This window comes from Gambusia affinis, linkage group LG01, assembly GCF_019740435.1.
Source record: "Gambusia affinis linkage group LG01, SWU_Gaff_1.0, whole genome shotgun sequence".
In the NCBI taxonomy this organism is placed as follows: Eukaryota; Metazoa; Chordata; class Actinopteri; order Cyprinodontiformes; family Poeciliidae; genus Gambusia; species Gambusia affinis.
This window is the reverse complement of record NC_057868.1, coordinates 43,268,975-43,293,216: the sequence shown is the minus strand read 5'-3', so window position 1 is coordinate 43,293,216 and position 24,242 is coordinate 43,268,975. Positions and strand designations below refer to the sequence as shown.

At 41.9% G+C, this 24,242-nt stretch overlaps 1 protein-coding gene across 12 annotated transcripts in view; it reads right to left on the bottom strand.

The window, feature by feature from the left end:
• prdm16 (PR domain containing 16) overlaps positions 1-24,242 on the bottom strand; it is a 208,666-nt gene that overhangs the window by 89,314 nt on the left and 95,110 nt on the right. For 7 of the 12 annotated variants that reach the window (XM_044125465.1, XM_044125456.1, XM_044125484.1 and 4 more), the window contains exon 3: positions 13,514-13,564. The exons of 4 other annotated variants lie outside the window; for them this stretch is intronic. In XM_044125465.1, coding sequence (XP_043981400.1) covers positions 13,514-13,564 — 51 coding nt within the window. The remainder of the gene's footprint in view (positions 1-13,513; positions 13,565-24,242) is intronic. One more of the 12 variants, XM_044125474.1, reaches the window with a different exon arrangement.

Genomic DNA, 24,242 nt, shown 5'->3' with positions numbered 1-24,242 from the left:
GTGACTCTGATTCCTCAGAATAAAGCGAGTTAAGCAGACCAGCTTGAACAGACGGCATGCTTCACTTACCACTCTGATGCTAACAGCTCCCCCAGGACTTGTTGCTCATAGACACACTCTTACTGTCTCCTACCATCTCCCAATCATTTCCCCTAAGTTCCTCTAATTCATACCATTCTCTTTCTATTTTTTCTCTGAATTTTTAAAACGTTTACTTTCCTTCCCAACTACCACGTGTGGACATAACGATAGATAGACGGATGGATGGGTAGACGTAGGGTGGGTGGCTGGAAAGGCAGGGGCCTTTTTTTCACATGACCTTGTGTTGACGGGGCCAGCCTCCCCCCCACTACTCTCTGTCTCTCTTCCCCAGACGGGCTGTGTCTGTGACTGGCCTGGCAGCTCCAGCCTCTCTTGGGCATTCTGGCATTCCTCCCTGTCATGCCCTCCCCAACCCCCTGCCTCCGGCTGTCTCCTGCCCTCTGAACGGTTCCATCTTTACTGACTCTTGGTTTGACTTCATCTTTTGCCTGTCTAACTACCGGGACCCCCGATCCTGCTCGCAGCATCCTCGTTTCTTCTGTTTTTGTTTCATTAAGTCCTCGTTTTGGGTAGACTGAAGAAGCGTTGTGGGAAATAGCAACACAAAAACGACACACGTACGTAAATTGCTTTTAGAAAGTTAAATTAGAATTATATTATTGTACATAAACTGTGCAATTATTTACTTGTCTTGAATTTCTCACAAAACTACACTAAGTATTCAGGACCGACTGAAGAATAGAGAAGAAAGCATCTTCTACACACACATCAGGGGTTTCATTTATAAACATGGCATACACACAAAATGTGGTCTGAAACTGGTGTACATCACTTTCCATGCAAAGTCTGTGATCTATTAAAAACAAACTCTGACCCATATGTATGCTCATTTTTGAGACAGGGGAAATTGGTGATGAGGTGATCTGCATCATGATTCCTCTCTGTAGCTTAATTTCACTCCGTCGCAAAACTTTAATCACAGGTTGACGTTATCATAAGTACTCAAAACAGCTGTGTTGTTTACATTTCCATTGGTGATCCGTATTTATACAAAAGAACCCTTAAAAAAAGGCTTATCAGCTAATTTAAATCGTAAACCAAAGTCCACACATTTCATCAGTTTCCTCCCCATCACATTCCTCTCCTCAGATGATCATCAGGGTGATGTGTACCACAGGTTAACACATAAAATGTCAGAAGGTATGAAGCAATCAGACTGATTGCTTTAAACATGTGACACTTGTCTGTAATTCTGCTCGACTGATGCACTGGCAATGCTGGAAGATCAGTCAAATGGAAGAATCATTAAGAAAATGCTAACTTTTTGGGCCTGATACTGATGCATTCTTATGCTATAACGTGCAGGAAACAGTGGCTACCTAAAATCTTGACCATTGTGAAGCATAAAATCTGTCAGGTACTCTCATGAGCACGTGAAGTTTCTTCCTCTGGAAAAGGTTGTCCTTTCCTGGAAAATGGAAAAGTTGCAAGACCACACAACTACATACCGTCACTCTCTCTGTAGCAACAACATTTGAATCCTGACCCTGTAATCATCTATCCTTGACGATTTGTTTTATTAAGTTCTGTATGCAGCTGCCTTTTAGTAATACAAAAAAAATCATAAAAATTCTGAACATGCAACATTTCATTTTAACAGAATTAAGCATAAGGATTAAAGGCCTTAAAGATCTTCAAGATCTTGTTTTAAATTTATGTGTTTATCGAAGATATGGAACTGCAATAAAATTAAGCTCTAGGTTTAATTTTAAGGCTCAATGTAATGTGCTGGGCTCCATTCAACAAGTTTAAATTATAAAACATGGCTAACCAAATTTGATCCTACAGCTTTGACGTTGCAGTGTATTGGTGTGTTTTATTAGCTCTGAAACAAATTAATTGTATTTTTATGTAATAAAATTAAATTTGGGCTCATTTGGATTTTAAAGATTTGGACATGAATTTAAATTGTTTTGTAACAGACGTTTGTTTTGATAAACGAACAAACGACACTGAATTGAACTAAACTGAACCAAACTGAAAGGAACTGAACTAAATAGAAATATGTTCATGTGAACTGAATTGAATTGAATTAAAAACTTAATTGAAATGAACTTAAATCTATTACATAGAGCTGGGTTATAATTTGGAATGAACTTAATTGTACTGTCAGGATCCATGTTTCTCTGTGTATTTATTTCTAGTTTTCTTGTGTGTCTGAGTCTCTGTGTTGTCCTGTCTCCCCGTGATTAGTTCCCAGGTGTGTCTCGTTCCCTGATTACCTCATGTGTATTTAATGTCACCTGTGTCTCCGTGTGTTTGTCGGATCCTCGTCTACGTCTATGTCTCGTCCCTCCGTCGTCCTGTTCCCTGTGATCTGGTTTATCATTAAAACTCCTCATTTAACCGTATCTGGGTCTTCTGCGTTTACCTCACCACCGCTTCCACCACACCCATCATGACAGAAGGATCCGACCAACACAAACGAGGTGAGGTCGCAAAATTTTTGGCCCAGCTGGACCGGGAGGTTTTTCGGGGGACTAGACTGGTCTTGGCACCCCCCGGATTCGGTCCCCTCCGTTACCTCCGCCAGGGAGGCAGGCGACCTGAGCCGCCGGTGGACCCGGCCCCTGGTCGCTTCCCGAAGTCTGCCCGGAAGAAGCGGCGTGAGCCGCCGGTAGATCCGGCCCCTCATCGCCTTCTGGGAACACCACCTCCGCTGTTAGCCCGGCAACAGCGACGTGAGCCGCCGGTGGACCCGGCCCCTCGTCGCCTTCCGGGAACACCGCCTCCTCTTCCTGCCCCGAGAAAGCGACTTGAGCCGCCGGTGGACCCGGCCCCTGGTCGCTTCACGGAGCCATTACTTCCCCCGCAGCCGGCCCCGAGGCGGCTCGCCGCACTTCCTCCGCAGCCGGCCCCGAGGCGGCTCGCCGCACTTCCTCCGCAGCCGGCCCCGAGGCGGCTCGCCGCCTTCCCCGCAGCCCGGCCCGAGCGGCTCGCCACTTCCCCGCAGCCGGCCCGGCGCTCGCCGACTTCCTCCGCAGCGGCCCGGCGGCTCGCCGACTTCTCCGCAGCCGGCCCCGAGGCGGCTCGCCGCACTTCCTCCGCAGCCGGCCCCGAGGCGGCTCAACGGACTTCCTCCGCAGCCGGCCCCGAGGCGGCTCAACGGACTTCCTCCGCAGCCGGCCCCGAGGCGGCTCAACGGACTTCCTCCGCAGCCGGCCCCGAGGCGGCTCAACGGACTTCCTCCGCAGCCGGCCCCGAGGCGGCTCAACGGACTTCCTCCGCAGCCGGCCCCGAGGCGGCTCAACGGACTTCCTCCGCAGCCGGCCCCGAGGCGGCTCAACGGACTTCCTCCGCAGCCGGCCCCGAGGCGGCTCAACGGACTTCCTCCGCAGCCGGCCCCGAGGCGGCTCAACGGACTTCCTCCGCTGCCGGCCCGGCGGCGCAACGGACTGCCTCCGCAGCCGGCCCGGCGGACTTCCTCCGCTCCTGCCCTCAGTAAGTCCAGAGTTTCCCAGTGCCAGTCCAGAGTTTCCCAGTGCCAGTCCAGAGTTTCCCAGTGCCAGTCCAGAGTTTCCCAGTGCCAGTCCAGAGTTTCCCAGTGCCAGTCCAGAGTTTCCCAGTGCCAGTCCAGAGTTTCCCAGTGCCAGTCCAGAGTTTCCCAGTGCCAGTCCAGAGTTTCCCAGTGCCAGTCCAGAGTTTCCCAGTGCCAGTCCAGAGTCCAGACTTTCCCAGTGCCAGTCCAGAGTTTCCCAGTGCCAGTCCAGAGTTTCCCAGTGCCAGTCCAGAGTTTCCCAGTGCCAGTCCAGAGTTTCCCAGTGCCAGTCCAGAGTTTCCCAGTGCCAGTCCAGAGTTTCCCAGTGCCAGTCCAGAGTTTCCCAGTGCCAGTCCAGAGTTTCCCAGTGCCAGTCCAGAGTTTCCCAGTGCCAGTCCAGAGTTTCCCAGTGCCAGTCCAGAGTTTCCCAGTGCCAGTCCAGAGTTTCCCAGTGCCAGTCCAGAGTTTCCCAGTGCCAGTCCAGAGTTTCCCAGTGCCAGTCCAGAGCCCCCTAGTGCCAGTCCAGAGCCCCTCTATGCTCCTCGTCGCCGCCCCCGTGGGGCCCCAGAGACTCCTCCTCGTCGCCGCCCCCGTGGGGCCCCAGAGACTCCTCCTCGTCGCCGCGGACGGCCGCCGGACCGCCTCCGTGGTTCCCGCCTGCTGCGCCGCGGACGGCCGCCGGACAGCCTCCGTGGTTCCCGCCTGCTGCGCCGCGGACGGCCGCCGGACAGCCTCCGTGGTTCCCGCCAGCTGCGGCGACGGCCGCCGGACAGCCTCCGTGGTTCCCGCCTGCTGCGCGCCATGGCGGCCGCCGGACAGCCTCCGTGGTTCCCGCCTGCTGCGCCGCGGACGGCCGCCGGACAGCCTCCGTGGTTCCCGCCTGCTGCGCCGCGGACGGCCGCCGGACAGCCTCCGTGGTTCCCGCCTGCTGCGCCGCGGACGGCCGCCGGACAGCCTCCGTGGTTCCCGCTTCCGGCGCCGAGGTCGGCCCCCTGACCTCCTCCGTGGTTCCAGCCTTTCTGTGCTCCGCCCACCCATTTGGGTTTGTTTTGTTTTGGTTTTTTGGACTCTGGACCCTTGTGTCTCCGCCCAATTATTTTTGGGTTGTTTTTCGTTGTTTATAGACTCTGTCCAGCTCCCTCCGCCCACCCTCGTTGTATTTTCTGTTTTGGGCGCCTGGGAGCCGCCTGCTAAGGGGGGTACTGTCAGGATCCATGTTTCTCTGTGTATTTATTTCTAGTTTTCTTGTGTGTCTGAGTCTCTGTGTTGTCCTGTCTCCCCGTGATTAGTTCCCAGGTGTGTCTCGTTCCCTGATTACCTCATGTGTATTTAATGTCACCTGTGTCTCCGTGTGTTTGTCGGATCCTCGTCTCGTCTACGTCTATGTCTCGTCCCTCCGTCGTCCTGTTCCCTGTGATCTGGTTTATCATTAAAACTCCTCATTTAACCGTATCTGGGTCTTCTGCGTTTACCTCACCACCGCTTCCACCACACCCATCATGACATGTACCTAATTGAACTGAACTAACTGTGATTTAAGTGAACAGAACTAAGTGCAGCAGTCTTGACATATGAATGGAACTAACTTAAATCACATATATAACTGAATTTACCTGATGTGAACTGAATGTAAATTAACAGAACTAAACCAAAAATACTGAATTGATTCAAACTAACTGAATTACGAGCAATTTACTTGATTTGAATTGAAATGAATTTAACACTGAGGTTTTGCTGCGACATGACTCTATAGGATTGCTGACTGTAGATACCAAAAAAAATCAAGCTGCTGTGGCCTTTTTACTTTTCCAGTTACGTGTCATAGTAACCGCTATGATTGGTAACATAAAACATAAACCACATATTTAAAGTTGCCACCTTGTTCATTGTAAGCACTCATTTCTGCCTTTAAATTCTTATTGAATAAAACTAATTGCTTAAAAAAAAAGTTTTACTGCAAGTATTTTGAAGCATCTTTTTATTCAAATGTGCAGTTTAGAAGGAAGCCACAACACAACATGTTACTACTGATAGCTGAAAACAAAAACAAAACAAAATGGAAGTGAGTGTGTGTATGTCCGTTTGAGGAAACTCATAAGACAGCCCCCATGACGGTCTATAACCCGTCTTCTTTTGTCGGGTGACCCCAGAGAATGTGGTGGGAACGGCCACTGACAGAGAGATTATTTAGAGACAAAGAGTGCAAGAGCGAACAAGAGAAGATGGAAGGAGTGAAAAGGCCGAAGGGAAGAAAGAAAAGGATAGAGCGAGAGGGAGATGGGGGTCAGAGAGCCAGCTGATGTGAAAGTGCCTCTGATCACCTCGTGCTTCTCCTCCGCCCCCTCGCTCTGTCGCTCTCTATCTGTTCCACTCTTTCTTTCTTTCTTTCATTCCCACTTGAATTCCTCTCCCAGCGCTTCACTACGACGTGACGTTGGGTTGTGATCGACGATAACAACAGAGATGCGTCAGTGAAGGCCCACACACGCACCCGCACGCACATTCACACACCAGGACGCTGGATGTGCACACAAGTTAAAAGTGCCCGATGGAAGTTAAAAGTGGCACTCAAGAGAGCACATTCACACACACATGGCTGAACACACTTCCAACACAGGGCAGGCCTTTGAGTGAAAGCTGCTCACAAGGCATAATGACAGCATTCTGCAGAAACCATGGTCGGGACAGTTCCCACAGACAAGACAGGCAGCGAAAGAAAAAAAGACCGTTTCTTTCTGTCTTCACCTCTCCTCCTACTCTCCACCTCCTCTTCAACAACCCTGACTTTGTTTGGAGCATGTGACCTTCCACCAATCAACCCTATTGGCTAAAAGAGGCTGGATACAAGGATCCTCATTTTTACCAACAGCCTATACTTCAGCCAATATGCTTTTGTGCAAGGAGTTTCCCTAAGATGGCAGAAGCTTGCTTCATCTTGAATAGTAACTGTGAGGTACAGCCTCTGGGACTAATTCTTCAGCATTTATACTAAATTAACTTTAAAACCCTCAAGTATCCCTTATGTGAAAAATGTAACCTCCAGTGCTGTTATACAGTTAGAATAACAAAAGAAATTTAATGATTCACGTCTCCCATTCCTCCAAAAGCCCCCAAACGGACATAAAACCTGAACGTCAAATCCTGCCTGTCCTAACTTTCCCGTCACTTTTTCCCCTTCCGTCAGAGTTGACACAATGCGACATTTCGCTGTGTACGTTGAAAGGGGTGACGGTGGTGGTAGCACCGGGTGAAGGGAGGCAAATGAAAACATGTCACTCAGGGCCCATTAAAATGTAACCCTGCCCGGCAGAAGAAAGAGACTTGTCTCATCATTAAGCCATCTTGGGGCAAAGCAAAAACCGCAAATATTATTCCTTGCACCCCCATGTCTCTCTTCCGCACACATGGACTCCACCAGTACTCACACACGCACATATAATTGTCCCCTTTTTCTTTGCTTTAGATGGAAGGAAAGGACACCGTGACTGAAGGTCCAGTGTGTTTGCTCACCATCTGAGAGTGACTAGAAGATGTTTGGATCCTTCAGATCAAATTTTTTTCCAAAAAATAATTACCCCCATGTTTGTTTGTTTTTTTTGTCTAGTCAGTCAATCAAAAGCACGATCAGACCATGATTAGGTGGAGAACGTTCTGTGTTCCTCCAAAAGGTTCCAAACCAATCAGCAGGTTCTTCTTCAAGGTTTATTACAGAAACGACCAGATGGAGAAGCATTCTTTTTAAGCAACTGCATTTCTTGCTTGTTATATTATTAAAATCAGAGTGAGCATCATTTATGTCACTAGCACACTTATTAAATGAGGCGTGCAACTACAAATTTTTCTAAAAATGCTAACACACTAACACAGATCAACATGCACAATAAAAAGATATAGGTGCACGCATGCATGCGCGTGCGTGCGTGTGTGTGTGTGTGTGCAACCATGGTGTGTATGTAAGGTTCAATGTTATTGAAAATGACTTGCCCCTGCTGCACATGCTGGGGTGGCAGTGATTATAATATCCAGATAATCATTTCAAGCAAATTATTGTAATTATCAATCAATCATGGCCTATTTAAACAGGGTGAGGGAGGGAGAAGTGTGGTGCTGCTGGCAGAAGGTAAACTATGGCCTGAAGCGCTGGATCACTTCTGTGACCCATGAGCCTCCCTGTGTCCACATAATAGCCCTCATACATTTGGGGTCATTTATGCTTTGCATTTAGAGGCTCAATTCTCCAGCTTGGTACTGAGGGAGTGGGGTTGGAAACCTCCTGGCTGCATTCGCAGTTGAGAGAAATATGTGAGTAAACTTTAGTGTATTCTGTTTGGAGCTTAGCATCCAAAGTAGAATATTTTAAAGAAGTATATTCAGCCATCCTTTCCCCAAAAAATATATATTAGGCCATAAAATATTATCCAGAGGATTTAATTGATTATACAAGTCATGTTGTCTGGGAAGAGATTTTATTTGTGTGTATTTGAATATTAATCAAAGTTCAATGTTTCTGTGAAGACTTCATGAGTTTATATGTTGGACAACATCTATGAAGACCAAAAAACACAGCAGACTGGTCAGCGATAACGTTGCGAAGAAATATAAAGGAGGGTTAGAATATAACACCTGAAAATATACAAAACTTTGAGGGTACTACAGAAAACCTACCAAGACATGACTGACTACCTAAACTGACAGAAAGAACAAGGTTACTAATGCATCTGTTACTGCATTAGTAACAGATGCAGGCAAAACACCCTATGTCAACTATATTGAAGCTGGAGATATACAGCAGCTCAGGTGAGAGAATCTGTTGATAAGAAACCCACTGGCCGGGTGCTCCACAAATCTTCCTGAGTTTATATTGGAAGACTGGGATGAGAAAGACATTGTTAAAAGAAATGAGTCCCATTTAAAGTTTGCAGACTCTGCAAAAGTGTGAATAAAATTGTGAAAGAAACAGACACTGCTCACCAATCATAACACCACATACCCTATAGTAGTGATACCCAAAGATCTTTTTCTGGGCTCCCCCAGTGGTTCCCAAAACTTTTCTGGGCCCCACTATGGATTACAATAAAATCCAACCCCCTAAAAAGCACATCGTTCAACCAGACATAAACCTTTACACATATTTTGTTTTTAAACTCCACTGAAGATTATTTCACACTTCAGGTTGCAACAAAAAACACTACAAACCATCTTTACAGTGAAACACTTTTGTGCAACTTTTTTTTTTCATTCATCCATATCGCCCCGCCCCCCTGCAATTTCCACACATTGGGATCCACTGCCTATAGGGAAATATGGTGGTGGCAGCATCTTGAGCAAAAACAGGAAGCTAGGCCGATTTGATGTAAATACTCTAGACAACAATCGTAAAAGAAAACATGTCGGAGTTTACGCAGACAGCTCAGTCTCTAGAAGTACAATGCTTATAAAGGCATACCCCCAATACATTCAAGCTTAATTTACTGCATGAATTGGGTTCTAGCAAATAGTGACCAATAGGGGGGGGTGGAGGGTGTTAACACATGATACATTTATGATTTTTATTTGTAGCACATTATCATAAAACATGTACAGTTCTCCTACTGCTACACAACTGTGCATTACTTTGTCTTGGTCCACCAAAAAATGCATGTTACACTGATTTCTGTTGTAGTGTGTTGAGAAATTTGGGGAACGTTAGCTGGAGAAAGGCACCAGCACCCCTCTGGACCCCACTAGGGACAAGGATGTTAGAAAATGGATGGATGGATGTGTTGAGAAATATTTTTTTAAAGTAAGTGAATACCTTTAAAAGGTGTTCTGGTATCTACCCAATTCATACCAAATTAGGTATACAGCAAATAAACACTGTGCTGCAGATGATTACTGTGGAGGGCTTAATGGTAAGTAAAAGTACTTTAGACATGACTACATGGAGTCAATGAATGGAGAAAACACGTCCCTCTTAAGTCAGACAAATCGCAGAAGAGGAACGCAGCAGACAGGCGGCGGGACCTGATCGTCTCAAAGAGATATTTCTCTGTATCTATTCACAGTAAATCCCCGGTGAAAAGCAGCATGAATTGATCCGATCTCAGTGGTATTGAGAGCCGAATGAATGTGGCTTGGAGGGTAGAGACTGAGAAATTGTGAGAGAAGTAGATATATAAAGAGGGAGAGACAGATAGTAGCCTTCGGGTGAGAGATGATCGTCTTGGGAAAAAAGCAATCAGGGCTCATTGATTTTTCTCAGCTGCTTGAATAGAGGGTGTCTATCTGGAAGTCATTATCTGTCATCTGATCTGCCGGAGTGTTTACACGCGTTGGCGTGGACAGCAGCGCTCTTCTGAAGATGAGGATTAACACACAGGACAAACACACACACACACAGAGCATAGACTGTCCACGTTTTTGCCCGTCTCTGTAGCCTCGACTCTCAATTCTAAATCCAGGGATTCTTAAACAAAACTTTGGTCCTCCGATACCCCTGTCAGCTTTTACATCACACGTAACCTTCAGACTTAAGCGAATGCCCTGTGTGTGTGTCTGTAAAAATATACATGCGTAGGGTCTAGACAGCTAAACAGAAAGATAGTCTTGTTTTGTATAGCCAAACCAGACTAAATCAAACAATCCCTGATCCTATCACTAATAGCCACCGATAACAATCTTTAGCTCCAACAACACCGTCCTGTCTGCTCGAAAAGCAAGGAGGGATGAAATAAGTGGAAGAAGATGGAGGGAAGTAAACAGAGAGAGGATTCAGATAACAGACATTTTTCATTTTCTGACTGCGTGTGGCATGAAGATGCATAAAACTGGATTTTGCATGTGCCTAAGCCACAGGGGCTCAGAAAGCCCAGGATATGAATCCGGGGCTTTACATTTCACAGATAGACACATAAAAAGAGGAATATTTGCACATACACACTTATCTCTGGAGGGCATTTCTGGGCCGCTTTCAGTAAGTGAGGCTGGAGAAGCTGAGGTATTATCTTTACTCCATTTTATCTAGTGCTTTATCTCAGACAGAGCCTCACATTTGATTTTATTCTCTTCAGGCATGGGACAAACACTGTGGCTGGCTTTATCTGTTTGCTGGGTGATGAAATTCAGTTCTTCAGGTAAAGGCTACTTTTAAAGTAGCTTTTTCCGAGCTTCTCACCGTAATGACAAAAGGTGGCTGAGAATTTGGGAAATAACACACACACACACACACACACGCACACACACACACAACCTTTACTTTGTCAGTACCATTAAAGTCAGCCAGGTTGCAAAATGAATTTCAGCATGTGGTTAGTAAAAAAACAAACAAACAAACAAAAAAAACACACACACACACACACACACACACACACTATATTTTCAATGTAAAAGGATTTAAAAATTAATCATGTCAGAGTCCTATCTATCCATTGACTGTCTGCAGACATTTCTATTTGCTGAAGTTAGTTTAAGCCATTGTTGTGAGCGCTAGATATACAAAAAAATAGCAACAAATGAGCACGGATAACTCATTATAACACAAATGTACCTTTAAGCAATGAACTGGTTTATTTGCGAGCTGCAACTCAATTAACTTTGAGTCTTAATCAAGCGCCGCAGTGGTAGCGAGACAGAGGAGGAAGATGGAGTCCGTGTTGCTGCCCCTGCCCTGTGTTTGTGAGTGCCTGCGTGTGGATGAATGACTCATGTCATACGAAATGGCTCATGGATAATTTCATTCATATTCATAACAAGCATGTGGTCTGCCACCGCCCATCGAGGGGCCACCACAACTCACACTCTGCATAATGAGATATAGCCAGTGTGTCTTCACTTACGGCTGGCAGGCGTTCGGTAAGTATATGTTTCCACTACGGACATGCAGATTGCAACTCTTGCGCTGCTGTTATGTGACAATTATCAATACTTATGACAGTGCGACTAAAGTGAATGCTTTAGGGAATACATGTGGAAGGTGGTTAGGTTAGTTCATAAAACCAAGTAGGTTTTTCCACATTGTACGAAATGTGGGGAACTCCAAACAGCCTAAAACAGCTGTGGTCATCTCTTAAAATAAGCTCATTGACTAACGTAGGATTTCACATCAACCAAGCAGTCGGTGATTTACATGCTGGTCTGCCTGTTTATACAAGGAGCAGCAAGACCCTTGACCTGAAAGGCATAAAATTTAAGTGATTTTGTTTTTCCAAAGCCGGTTTTGTCACCACCGGAAATTAAAGAAGAAGTGACTGTTCAGCTCACAAGGCATCTTCACAGACCAACCAGAGCTCTGACTTTCATCTGCTGCTGTTGTCAAATCAAACAGTCTCGTAACATAGAAAAAAATCCAAAAATAATTTTGGCTCAGTTCACCCTTTCTGTCATGGTAATTTTTAGTTTCTTGCACATCTTGAGTTTTTCAGATGTCTCAACTTTATATGTAATTTGCTGGGATTTTATGTGATACCAATTATGAAATAGAAAAAAATTGTTTTTTGCAAATAAAAGTAATGCATTCATTGATTCAATCCTATCTAACTCAATGCTGCACATCTGAAGGTTGACAGCATCTGAGTGGAGTAATTTCCATACCCTGCCACAAACTTTCTGTTGTATTTAGGTCTGGAGTCTGAGTCATCCCTTTCAAACACATGAATATGTTTACATCTAAACCACTCCATTGTAGCTCTGACTGTATGTTTCATGGTCATTGTCATGTTTGAAGGTCTGCTGCTACAGCAAGTCTTTTGCAGCTTCTAACAGATTTTCTTCCAGGAATTGCTGTGTGTTTAGTTTCAGCTATCTTCCCGTCAACTCTGGCTAACTTCTTTATCCCTGCAGCATAAAGCTGCACACATGGTGGTGGATTGAGTTGCCACCATACATAGCAAATTGCCTGGCATTTAGTTCTGAATCTATTTAATCAGATGATCATATTGTTAAATTTCCAAATTTGAAATGGGACTTCTCATGTCAATTTGTGGAGTTTTCCTTTTGACAGATTACCAGACCAGAGCTGTGAAGATGTGCAGCTCTTCCAGAGACTCCATGAATTATTCTGGCTCATTGTCTTATTACCAATCTTTGCCCAGCAGAAGCTTAGGTGACACCCATGTGCATGGGGTTGTACTCTGATATTTTTAAAGCCTGTGATATTCTTTAATTAACTGAACTTCTCCAAAGTGTTCTTCCTAATTTGTTTCATTTGTATTATTTGTAAAAATAATAATAAAAAAAGTGTCATTCACATTTTTGTTGTTTATTTTTACTCACCATCACATAAATCGCAAGAAACTACAATAAAATGTATTCTTGTAATGACAAAATATAAGAAAGACCAAGGGTATTCAAGGCAGCGCGAGATCAATCAGTTAATGTTTAAAAGAGTATGATTTTTTTTTTTTTGGTGTCCCTGCGATATAGGTTATTGTTGCGTTTCATTTAACCTTCAGTTCAAATCCCCTCTTCTGTCATTAACTCAAGTTGGAGCTGTGCCTGCATACTTTCAGCATTTCCCAGAAAGTTCCTCCTCGGTGTGCCCTCTGCAGCAGCCATTGTTCTTTCATGGACCATTAGATGGACATGAACTCTCTCACCGTCGTGTTTTGACCCGGTGACACTGGCCGTAAAAACAAACTGCACTGCCTCTTCAATAAATTCATCACCTCATAAAGTGGTCAGTGACTGGTCAATGAGACGTGTCGGTCACAGCGCGTGCATTAGTCAAGAGGGGACTTATTAGATCACAGATCACTGCAGGTCCTTTCTGATAAGCAAGGCTTATTAGATACGTAATTGCTCCCCGACAAATAGCACAAAATCTAAATGCTGGACTTGGACTTTATTTGTAGACGGCGTACCGATCGTCTAGGCAAAGTATCGTAGTTGCTTGGAAAAATTAAAAAGATGTAGACAAAGGGCTTGAAAAACAGTAGAGAAAGATGATGATTGTCCTACCTTTTTGATGCAGCGGTCTGGGGAGTCATCTTCATGGTCGTTTATCATCTGCTGCAAAAAAAAAATAAGAGGAAAAAAAAAAGCAGAAACATATATTCATAATTACATTTTTGACATCAAGACCACATATTTGTCTACATTTATCATAAAGTCATGCAACTCTGAATTTTCCCTGAGAAGAAATCTGCCTGAAATCAACCACATGATTGATTCCAGCTCTTGAGAGGCCCTCAGTCTGTTGTTACAGCCGACACTGCCTGATGACAATAGCGAAGCGTGTTCATAGTTCACAAACCCAGCGGGATACAAATATAAAGGAAGACATCTCATACTGGGGCAAGAGGTCACCAAAACACAACCAGAAGCAAAACACAACATGAAGTGCATTTGAATGAATGAGTTCCCCACATTTGATGTTAATTCCTGGCTTCGGCGTAGCGGGGAAGTTCACTGAGAACATATTCGTCAGTGAGAGTGTGCATAATTAAGCCTTCAAGCAATATTTACAAGGGGGCAGATGGGTGGCAGAATGCTCCCAGTGTCTGCCAGAGGAAATGAAGGAAGTGGGGGCATGATGAAGAGACGGGGTGGCCCCTAATGCAATGAGTTGGTGTTTCACGCAGGGGAAAGCTAGAGTATTCACTCCTCTGCTCGTCTCTGTCTCGACAGGGATCGGGAAAGAGATGCCGACTGTTCAGAGCGGTCTTACGTGGGGGATCGGTAAACTGAGTTTAAGTGAAATTACGTCTAAATCTTTCTCCATACAGCATATTTGGGCCTTGCCTTTCCTGCACCATATCCTCCCCATCTGCCCTTTAACAGTAGACTGGTTGTATGGGCGTTGTGACAGGACTGTTAGCCTTTATATTAGAGCTGACATATTAAAGGTTTGTATTGCCTTAACCAGTGTGGTCCACCATGATTGGGAAAGAGACATTTATCTGTTGTGGAATCTCCCATAGAGACTATGGGGTCTAAATTATTCTTTAAATTCTGCCATACAGTAACTTCTTTTTATGTGAGAGCAAGGCCTCAATTTATAGTAAATTAAAATGATCTGTGTGTATGATCTCAAGGTTGTGAACGCCCCATTGGATCTCTAGAGAAAAGTGTTTGTAACTTTGTCCAGACTGGTAAAGCTATTGGAAAACATAGTGGCACAAAACAGTTTATTCTATCCTCTTGCTTAAAACCAGACGTGTGTTCACTTTCACCAATGTTTTTAATGGCAACGCAGATACTTAAAACCCTGTTCTCACCTACTTACTACACATCTAAAGCATTGAAGATTCATATTTCTGCTTCAAATCTCAGTGTTTTATATAATACATACATAGAGAAATGTGTCTTTAACAAACTATGCCATGGATTTTTAAAGGTGCATTACCTGACAGAAGTTTTCTGTCATTTTTCTGTGAGATTATTTGAAGAAGCACTCAACTGTTCAAGTATGAAATATTGGTACAGATTAGAGCATCCGCCATAGTCCCTGCTTCCCCTTGATAAGACCCCAATTAAGTAAAAAATAATTAAAATAAATTAATCCTTTCATTGCAATGACAAAATGTTGTACTTTTTTTTAAACCAAAGCTTTAATTTGAGTTACGTTATAAATTATGGAAATTATTAATTATTATTGCTTGGAGTATATTTCTTCAATTTAGACCAGCAATAATTGAAAAAAATTGGTAATATTGCCATTTCAAAGCGCGACTTTGCTGCAATATTAAACACATTTGAACAACTTGACTGATTTTCAGTGTTTTTTATACTTGCTTCCTACATAGTTATCAATGACTGATGGGTAAACAAGAGTGTTATGGACATAGTGATCATTAGAAAAGAAATGAAGAAAAAATAAGGAAATGTGGGTTTAATGGACCAATATCAGCAATTAAATTGCCATCTTGCTTTTACAAACTCGCTAGTGTCACTGTTACCAATCACTTGGTGACCATTTGGTGTCTTTGAACCTTTAACTGGTAACCCATCGCACTTTTTTTCCCCCTAAGTGAGGTGTATGTGTATCTTTATAAGTCAGCACGTGGTTAGCAGAATCTCCTTGTCTAAATTTTCCAAAATTTATGTCAGAGCAGCAGTAAAGTTTTTAAAAGAGCTGGAAAACAAATTTGAACGAGAATCCAAGTTAGTTATTTTACCAAAGCATAGTAAAAAGGCAGGTAACAGTCGTAAAACAAAACCTTCAAAATATTGAAAACAATTAACTCACATCTTCCTGACTGTTTCTTTACTTTTTCTTTATCATATTCAACCCACCAGTATGTAAACTTCAACATATATGCCACTAAACATACACACCTATTGAGGGTAGCAGAAATTTGTACCAGAAGCCCAACATAATATTCTCACACAGAATTGGATATACATAGCAAATACAATATCCTACCAAATCTTGCACCCAATCAGTGTTTTACGACTGTGATTTTGCACATATAGAAATTTCCATGTCTATTGCAATTCAATGTGTTGTACAAGATATCAGAAGAAAGACCTCTATCTATTTCTAAATGTAGTTGGAAGTTGGTTGGAGTCAAGCAAATGGACTAACCAAACCAGACTCTCAAGGTCTTAAATACCAAGTTTTTTGACCAGTACAGTCTTCTTCTGTTTTACATCTGCCACCGTGTTTTATTCACATATCATTTTTTTTCAGGGTAGCTATACATTACACATTCCTCGGCTGTTGAAAACATTTTCATATGGCAACTAGAAAAAATATATAAATTGTATTAGTGTTTCTGGTCTGAAAATGAAGCAAATAAATAGGAAGGGGAAACATGGGAATGCCATTGACGGTAACAATGAGACAGTACGTAGGAGAAAGAGGGGTTGAGGTTGGCTTCTGTTTCTTGTAATGCACCAAGCCAGCTGTAACAATTTACAAAATGAACAGCTTGGCTGGGTCATCTAAAATGCTACCAGGCGCTCAACAACTATACAACAATTTCTGCCTCCAACCCCTGTATACACACACGCGCACAGAGTATCCGACTCTACTTAGCTGCATGCCGAGTGTAAATATGTGTATGTGTATCAAATTGTTCAAGAGTAACATAAAACTCCACAAGTCATGCAAGCAGGCATGAGTGCTTATGCTGATGCCCTAATGTGTTTCAGCTTTAGGTGGTCCAGTGAGTGCTGTGAGGGGAATTCAATTCTCCAAACCTCAATGTGAGACATTAACTAATTGTGACACTTTCTGACCATGACATAAATGAAGTTTTGATCAAAGCAATTCAAAACAGTGGAGAAGTGACCAAATGACAAGCAAAGGCATTTCCAAAGATGTTGATGGAATTAGCACAAGGTCAGGTTGAGATAGTTTTTGAGCGTCGTTGATTGTAGATACATACAGATCCACATGTAAGGCAAACACCAACAATGAATCTTCTGCCCTTGCAGCACAACCCATTAATTAGCTATGGAAAAACTGATTGGCCACAGATGACAGAGCAATGATTTATAGCACGTGTCAACGTCTTCTCAAAGTGACTTTTCCTCTGGGGTGGCGTGACGGGTCCAAATACAGACCGGCCTATGTTGAGAGGGATAGATTTTCCACTATACAGAGGGAGGGTAAATTGTCCATTTGTTCTGTATCTAGCTGGCTAAATGCTGACATGTCAATATGTCTTATGGAAAAGAAAAAAAAAAAAACACTGAAGTGAGGGTAATTAGACAGAGTGTGTAAATGTGTGTCTGGGCACACAGCTTCTCTCGCTGGCCCACATGACCTCAAATGTAAACAAATCTAGACGTGGCTCGATGAAAGTGCAGCCACCTGCAGAATCCTTCCACTGAGAGTTGTACAGACCCTCTTTGGGAACCCGATTTTACCAGCTTGTGTTTTTGTATCTCATCATGTCTGCGGTGTGAGATTACACACTGGGCATTGGAGACGGAAAGCCCCACCATTATAGGACAGCTTTTGTTGTTGGACATGGTCAAGAGTTTGTTTGGGGTTTTTTCAGCCCCACTTTAGGTCTTTAGGATACCTGTTGCAAGCAGACAAATGGAAACACGGTCTGCAGATAGACACTCACTGAAAAGACTGAACTCACTGTTTTTACAAGGAAGGTGGGAACATAAAACATACACGAGAAAGTAAAATTGGTCAGAACCTTCTATGCAGAAAAAACAAAGCAACCCTCAGAGAAGTCTCTATTTGGGGCCCATTAAAAAAGGGAAGAAGTTAGTTTTGCATACTCAGCTAAAGTCAATCCGTGAAAGAATAGAAACAAAAGAAACAGACGGAGGTCAGAGCTTGCTCATCATCAGCCAGAGAGGAGAGAGACGAAGACGAGGGTCCCACTTGGAGGTTTTTGTACCATAGGAAAATGTAAGTCTTCTGTTGCCAAAAACAATTCTCCTCGCCTCCAGATAATGTGAGGCAATACAGCAGCATGGCCGAATGGATAACTGTGGATGTCACAAAGCCGCAAGTTTCCAAAAAGAACCAGCAGCAAGTAAACCTCAAGGCTTGAATCGAGGCCCTGACTGACAACTCATTGGCTGCAAGAGCCACACCAAGAAAGCCACAAATTGAAAGTTTTGCTACACATTTATTGGGAACTTTTGCAGTGTCTTGGCCCATTGACAGACCTTCATTGTGGTGGCAATGCCTTGGAAGGGTCATTGATCTTTTTGACATATAGATGGGAGAGGAAGCAGTCTTTCACAATGGGTTGTGTTGAATAATAAACTGCACAGAAAGTCAATTTGTGTCAAAAGCAAAGCGAGAAAAACATACGCACACACACACAAATTGCAAGGGAAGAATTTAGTTTCTCATCCCTGACGGCCTTTGAAATAGGAGGCAACCATTATGTCAAACATAATCGCAACAAATGGATCTGACTGCTAGATACTGGCAAGATCGGTGCACTTCCAATCAATAAAACAACACCGTTGACCCCATAAAAGGAAGAAAAAGGAAAACAAGTCTCCACTTTGTTTTGCCTATAGTTTCTTGTTATCAAATGAAATCCCCCTGATAACAAACCTTTTACACTGATTTGCCAGAGACCGCTTGACTGGGGATACATGTCTGATTCGGTGCGCCTTTTAGCATTAAGTCAGATAGTGTCTGCTTGTGGCTCCACGTCTTTTCTCAGGCATGTCCTTTAAAAGGGTGTAAAATAAAGCTATTTTTGGACTTCCCTGAGATAGGGCGTTTGCCAGCTAACCCAAAGCAAGACCTGGACTATGGCTGCTTGAAAACATGCCACAACAATGAGGTTTCTCACAGAGATTAAGAAGCGAAGTGAGAAGACTATGGCATGATAAGGTAAAGAAAAGGGCTGAAACTTACACCAGTAAATAGTAGGAAGTTGGGCGTCCATCAATCCAAAAATATTAATGATTACTTCAATAGTTGGGAAAATTGTTGGGACTTTTGCCAAGGCAAACCTTAACAAGTGTAGGAAACTTTCACACTCTGGCTTCTGATAATTATCAGAAGTAATCATTTTCCAAACTGAGACTAATATGATCACTGATTGCTTACTGTTGTTTTTAAGTTTCTTTGGAATTTTCTGACTTTTGCTTCTTTCTTTTGCTTTGCTGGTAGAAGCAAAAGGACGATCAGATTTGGCAAAATTTTATTATACTGCAAAAAAAAAAAGGTAACTAAGGTAACTATGTTACCCAACCTTGCATCCAGATGGGTCTGGGTGCGGCCTGCGACAGAGCTCTGCACTGTCGGTGAGATAGAGCTCAGTGCACAAAGGTTAGATTTGGAAGGCAAACAGTCAGAACTATTGTGGCCATGACTCTGGAAAGTCATGGCCACTTGTCAAATACAAGCAGCTAATATTTACAGAACAAGATTTGACCCCCTATGTCCCCAGAGTCTTTGTGTGATTTATTAAGAAAATGCCAAAGTGAAATATCCCGGACGGGCTTGTCTCATCATTTCAGTGTCCTGCATGATTCACAGGTCTTGCACAGACACGTAATTCAGTGTCAAACATTTGGCATTCATGTGTAAATCAAATATTTGCTTTCATACACTTTACAATTGAAGAGTTAGAAATATTTCCATCAGAGGAATGTGATGTTACAAATTAAAGTTTGCACTTCCTCAGCAAACCTTGGGAAAGAAGTTCACTTTCATGAGAAGAGATCGAGAGGAATGCGAAAATAAGAGATGACGGGAGGAGGAGAGAAAAGGATATTGCAAATTTATTAAGAGGGTCATATTTTCATGGGAGCTGCGTGCAATCATCCATCACCAAACGTCCTTACCCTTTTAAGGCAGCTGATTCAGAACCTACTATTGACAGAACAGTGCAGATAAATTATCTACTTGGCCTCCGCTTTATTGATAAGTCATTTGGGGAGATGATCAGTAATAATCATAAGTGAATAAGGGTGGAGTCATAGATTTTCTGCTAGCAGATGATATGACATCTGCAAGGTTGAAGTCCAATAAATTACCCTACTTTTGGACTAAGAGGATTGCTTACGCGGCATCGGCACCAGCCGTAGCGTGCCGTTCGTGTGATGATATATCGCATCTTGCCTCTTCACTTTGATAAAAGTTGACATTTATTGACACGTGGCAGCAGAGAAAAAAATAATAATATTGCTTTATTTCTCATGACCTCTATTACATCCGTGACACATATTGCCTTTTAGCAAGAAGGAGGTTATAGTTCCGAGATTTAAGGTCTTGACTTTGGGTCAAATGGATCCAATGAAAGGTCACACAGCATCAGCTTTTCATTTCTCATTCCTCATCTAAGCAAGATGTGTATGCATCCATTGCATAAATGAATGTCTGAATTTATGCACTGTATAAATCAGCTCCCGAGTCCTCTGCACTGAAATGTCAGGAAAAAAGTCTTTCAGTATTATCAATACAAATCTCAAATTTTAAGCAAGAGTGTTATTTAGTCAATTGAATATGACACAAACAGAGAGGGTAGAGTCTCTTGGTGTGAGGATTTTTCTGGTCAGCAACTACTGAGAGGTTGCTTAGCAATTGACAACTGACAAATAAAATGCAAATTGCTTATCAGTTAGACAATATCATTTGCACATTTTTTCCCTCCACAGACAAAAGGGATTAGTCAGTTTTTCATTTCTTGACAGATGTGCAAAATCTTAATAGACAAAAACCAAATTAGGACACATTTTTTATTTAGAGTGTCTTTTTTTAACTGACTTCACTCTATACTGTGTTTACTTCGTGGTCAGACATCCTCCTGAAAGTCCATGCTGTGGTTTTGATGCATTTTTTGGGACTACATGAAGTTATTCACACAGTCATAGAAGGAGTTTGGGCGCAGGGCCAAACATAGGAGTAAAAAGTCTCAAGTGGCTTTGAGGCTAAGTGCAGCAACATATGGGTTAGTGGATAAGACAACCAGGGCCTTTCTTCAATATTCTGAGGGTTTATACTGAGGTCAGTTCCTGTGATGCGACTATTACAATGGTGGAGGAGGCAAAAGCTATGCAGATTGACTCAAAAATTAGATTTCTCCTGCAAATACACAAACACGACTGCCTTGGACTGGACTGAATATTCATGTCCGTTGATCTTTTAAAATTTGGCGCGTTATATCCCAAAACTTTTATATATTTTTGGGAAGATTTTATGTAACATTTAATGCAGCACAAGTCAGAGAACTGAGGAGAAAAGAGTACATAATTTTTTTGTTGATTTTACAAATTAAAATATAATAATTAATGTCATTAAACAAGAATTTAAATTCTTGTTTCATTTAAAAAAGAATTGTTTCATGACAAGAATTACAAATTTTTGCCTATTCTTTTATTTTAAGCACCTAAACTCAGACAGATTGGAGGTGAACGTGAACATATATATTCAATACTTCACACAAATTCTCTATTAGATTAAGGTTTGTGCTTTGACTGGGTCATTCTAATACATCTACACCCTACTGTTAATAAAAACCCTTTGTCAGTCTGTTTTTCAGTCCCTGTGTTAACAACTCTTTAAATGCAACATCAGTTAAACATTGTTGCCTGTTTTTCTGTAGAAATTCATGCAGTCGTGAACAAAAATGTGTTTCTGCCCATCAGTTTTGCAAGCAAGTAAAAAGCCTGAATCTTTTCTTTTTTTCATTTTTTTTTTTCAAAAAGATAATATCGAGAGCTCTTACAACTCACGTCCACCATATAAATACCAGAAAATAATAACGTTGGCCTAATTGTCCTGATGGGTGCTATTAGGCTGTGTATTATTTTGAGAATTACTTGCTGATACAGCACAGAAAAGCATTTGTGTTAAACAAATGGACCGTAACTGGTGAACTGTTTATCCCCATGATTTCCTTTGGTGGCCCATCAGATTATTTGCACAGTGGAAACATATAAAGATCAGAGTAGTTAGGCCAGCCGCTACTGCCAACAGAGATTGTCTGGTGATACTGGCCCTCAATGGTTTCTCTAGTTGTTAAGACAATGGATTTTGCAAAGCTCTTTTACAAAGTTTGAAAAAAAACAAAACAAAAACAGAGAAAACAATTCTGATTACCAAATGCATATAATCACATTTGAATTATGATGACTGCTCATTTTTATTCTGTTTCTTAAATCCAACAGCAATTAAGTGATTGCACTGTTGAATTTATTCCAAACAACTGCACAAAGCCTTCCACTGTTTCCCTGAGAAAATAACCAAATAATAAGGGACAAAGTAGTAACTCTCTTCTTCTGATATTTGCTGAAGTAAAAAGTAAATTGACACAAAATTCATGAATAATTTTTTTTATCTGGATGAATACAGTAAAAGTGGTACAAGGAACAGAATCACAAATTTATTTGTATGGCGCGATTCCAACAGACAAGTGCAACATAAGGTGCTTTTGAGAGGGTAATAATTAGACACTATTTATGATTTACCGAATGACACTTTATGATAACAGTCATAAATATTCATGAAGACTTACTCATGTTCATAACATTATGTCATGTATTTATGACTGTTGTCATAAAGTGTCTTTCGGTAAATCGTGACACTTTTAATACAAAGTTGATATTATTCAAAATGTCTTCGTTATGACAACTTGGCATTAACCAAGAATTCATGATCTGACATAAATCTGGTATAAAAGTATTACTGATTAAACTTTAGCTTTAATAACATAAAACTACAACATTTTTAAAGTTTAATCAGTAATACTTTTATAACAAATTTATGTCAGATCATGATTTCTTGGTGAATGTCAAGTTGTGATAATGAAGACATTTTTTTCTAGGTTCATGATTTAGTCATAAATATTCATGAAGAAGACAAAATTTGTCAAATTTTAAAACAAATTGTACAGCAGATATGGCAACACATGTTGCCATTGTCTAATACCGAGTAGAGCAACTAATAAAAGAATTAGTATGCATCCAAGGTTAAAAAACACATGTTAGGGTTAGTCACATCTTCTCTATGAAGGAGTAAATGTAGATTTGTCAAGGTGCAGTCATTAATTTATTTATTTAAGAAAATATCTAAAAGGTTAAACAGGAATTCAATTTTCTGGTTTGAAAATTCGACTCCTATCTGAAACCAGTTCAAGAACTTTGGTTTCATTTTTAAGTTAATGAGTTTAAAATGATCATTATATCTGACACCAACCCAAAATGCCTGAAACTCTGAAAATATAAATAAATGTAAAAAGTTCTTTATTTTCAGAAATTCTGATTTTTATTGTTTGGAACAAGGTGAAATTTAAACTTTCAATGCAGATTTTTTCTTATTTTGTACTCGGAAATTGATAATATCTAAATCCTTCCTATAGCTGGGATTGCTGGTACAGGTAGATACTGATACAGACAGATATTGATGATAAAATATGAATACATTCAAAAACAACTTAAGAATATAACACTTGATTAGATTGAAACAAATAAAATAAAAAGTTTCTAATTATGTTCACCTAAAAACAAAAATTTTAAAAATACACAGTGTTCCTCTTTTCGCCTACAGATGTACACTTGTGTTATTTATTATCTCTGTATTTATTTTGCTGCACAACAGCCTGTTTGGATCTGTAATCTTCCTTCTCGCTCCCCCTTTGTCTACCTGTACTCTGTGCTCGCTCTTAAAAGATAGCAACATTTATCGCCAGAAGAGCTGTCTCCAAGTCCATAGGATAAACCCATCACCTGCACAATAAACGTCAAGCCGTCATGATTTATATGGCTAATGAAATTGATTGTGGCTGCAGTGTCTCAGGCCATTGTATTAGCATGATTCAGTGCTTTCCTGTTTCAACAGCTGTAAACCAACGGAGGCTGCTGGGTAAACTGGCTTCAGGTTGTTTGCTTCTTGAAAACGATACAGTATCATCTTTGGCCTTGAGAAGTCTTTAAAAAAAAAAAAAAAGAAAGGATGAAGTAGCACTTCTAATCTGAACCCTGTTGCGCTGCTGCCTTTGATCACTTGAAGGGACGGTTTTAGTCTTCAAAGAAACAATAATGTTGCTAAAAGCGCAAAGTGGCATTGCTGATCTTTCTGAGGCTCTGACTGGACAACTTCTTTCTAATAATGGACTTTGCAGCTTGAGGAACCTGCCAAGCATTTCAGTTACTGACAGATACATCATATCATTTCAAAGTGCAGCTACTGGTGCGTTGAATAACTGTAACAGAGTTCTAGTTGTTTTGGTCAGAACAAACACCCTCCTCTCGACGTTCACCTGAAAATAGATTTCCATTAACTTGAACTTCGGGCTCATCACAAATG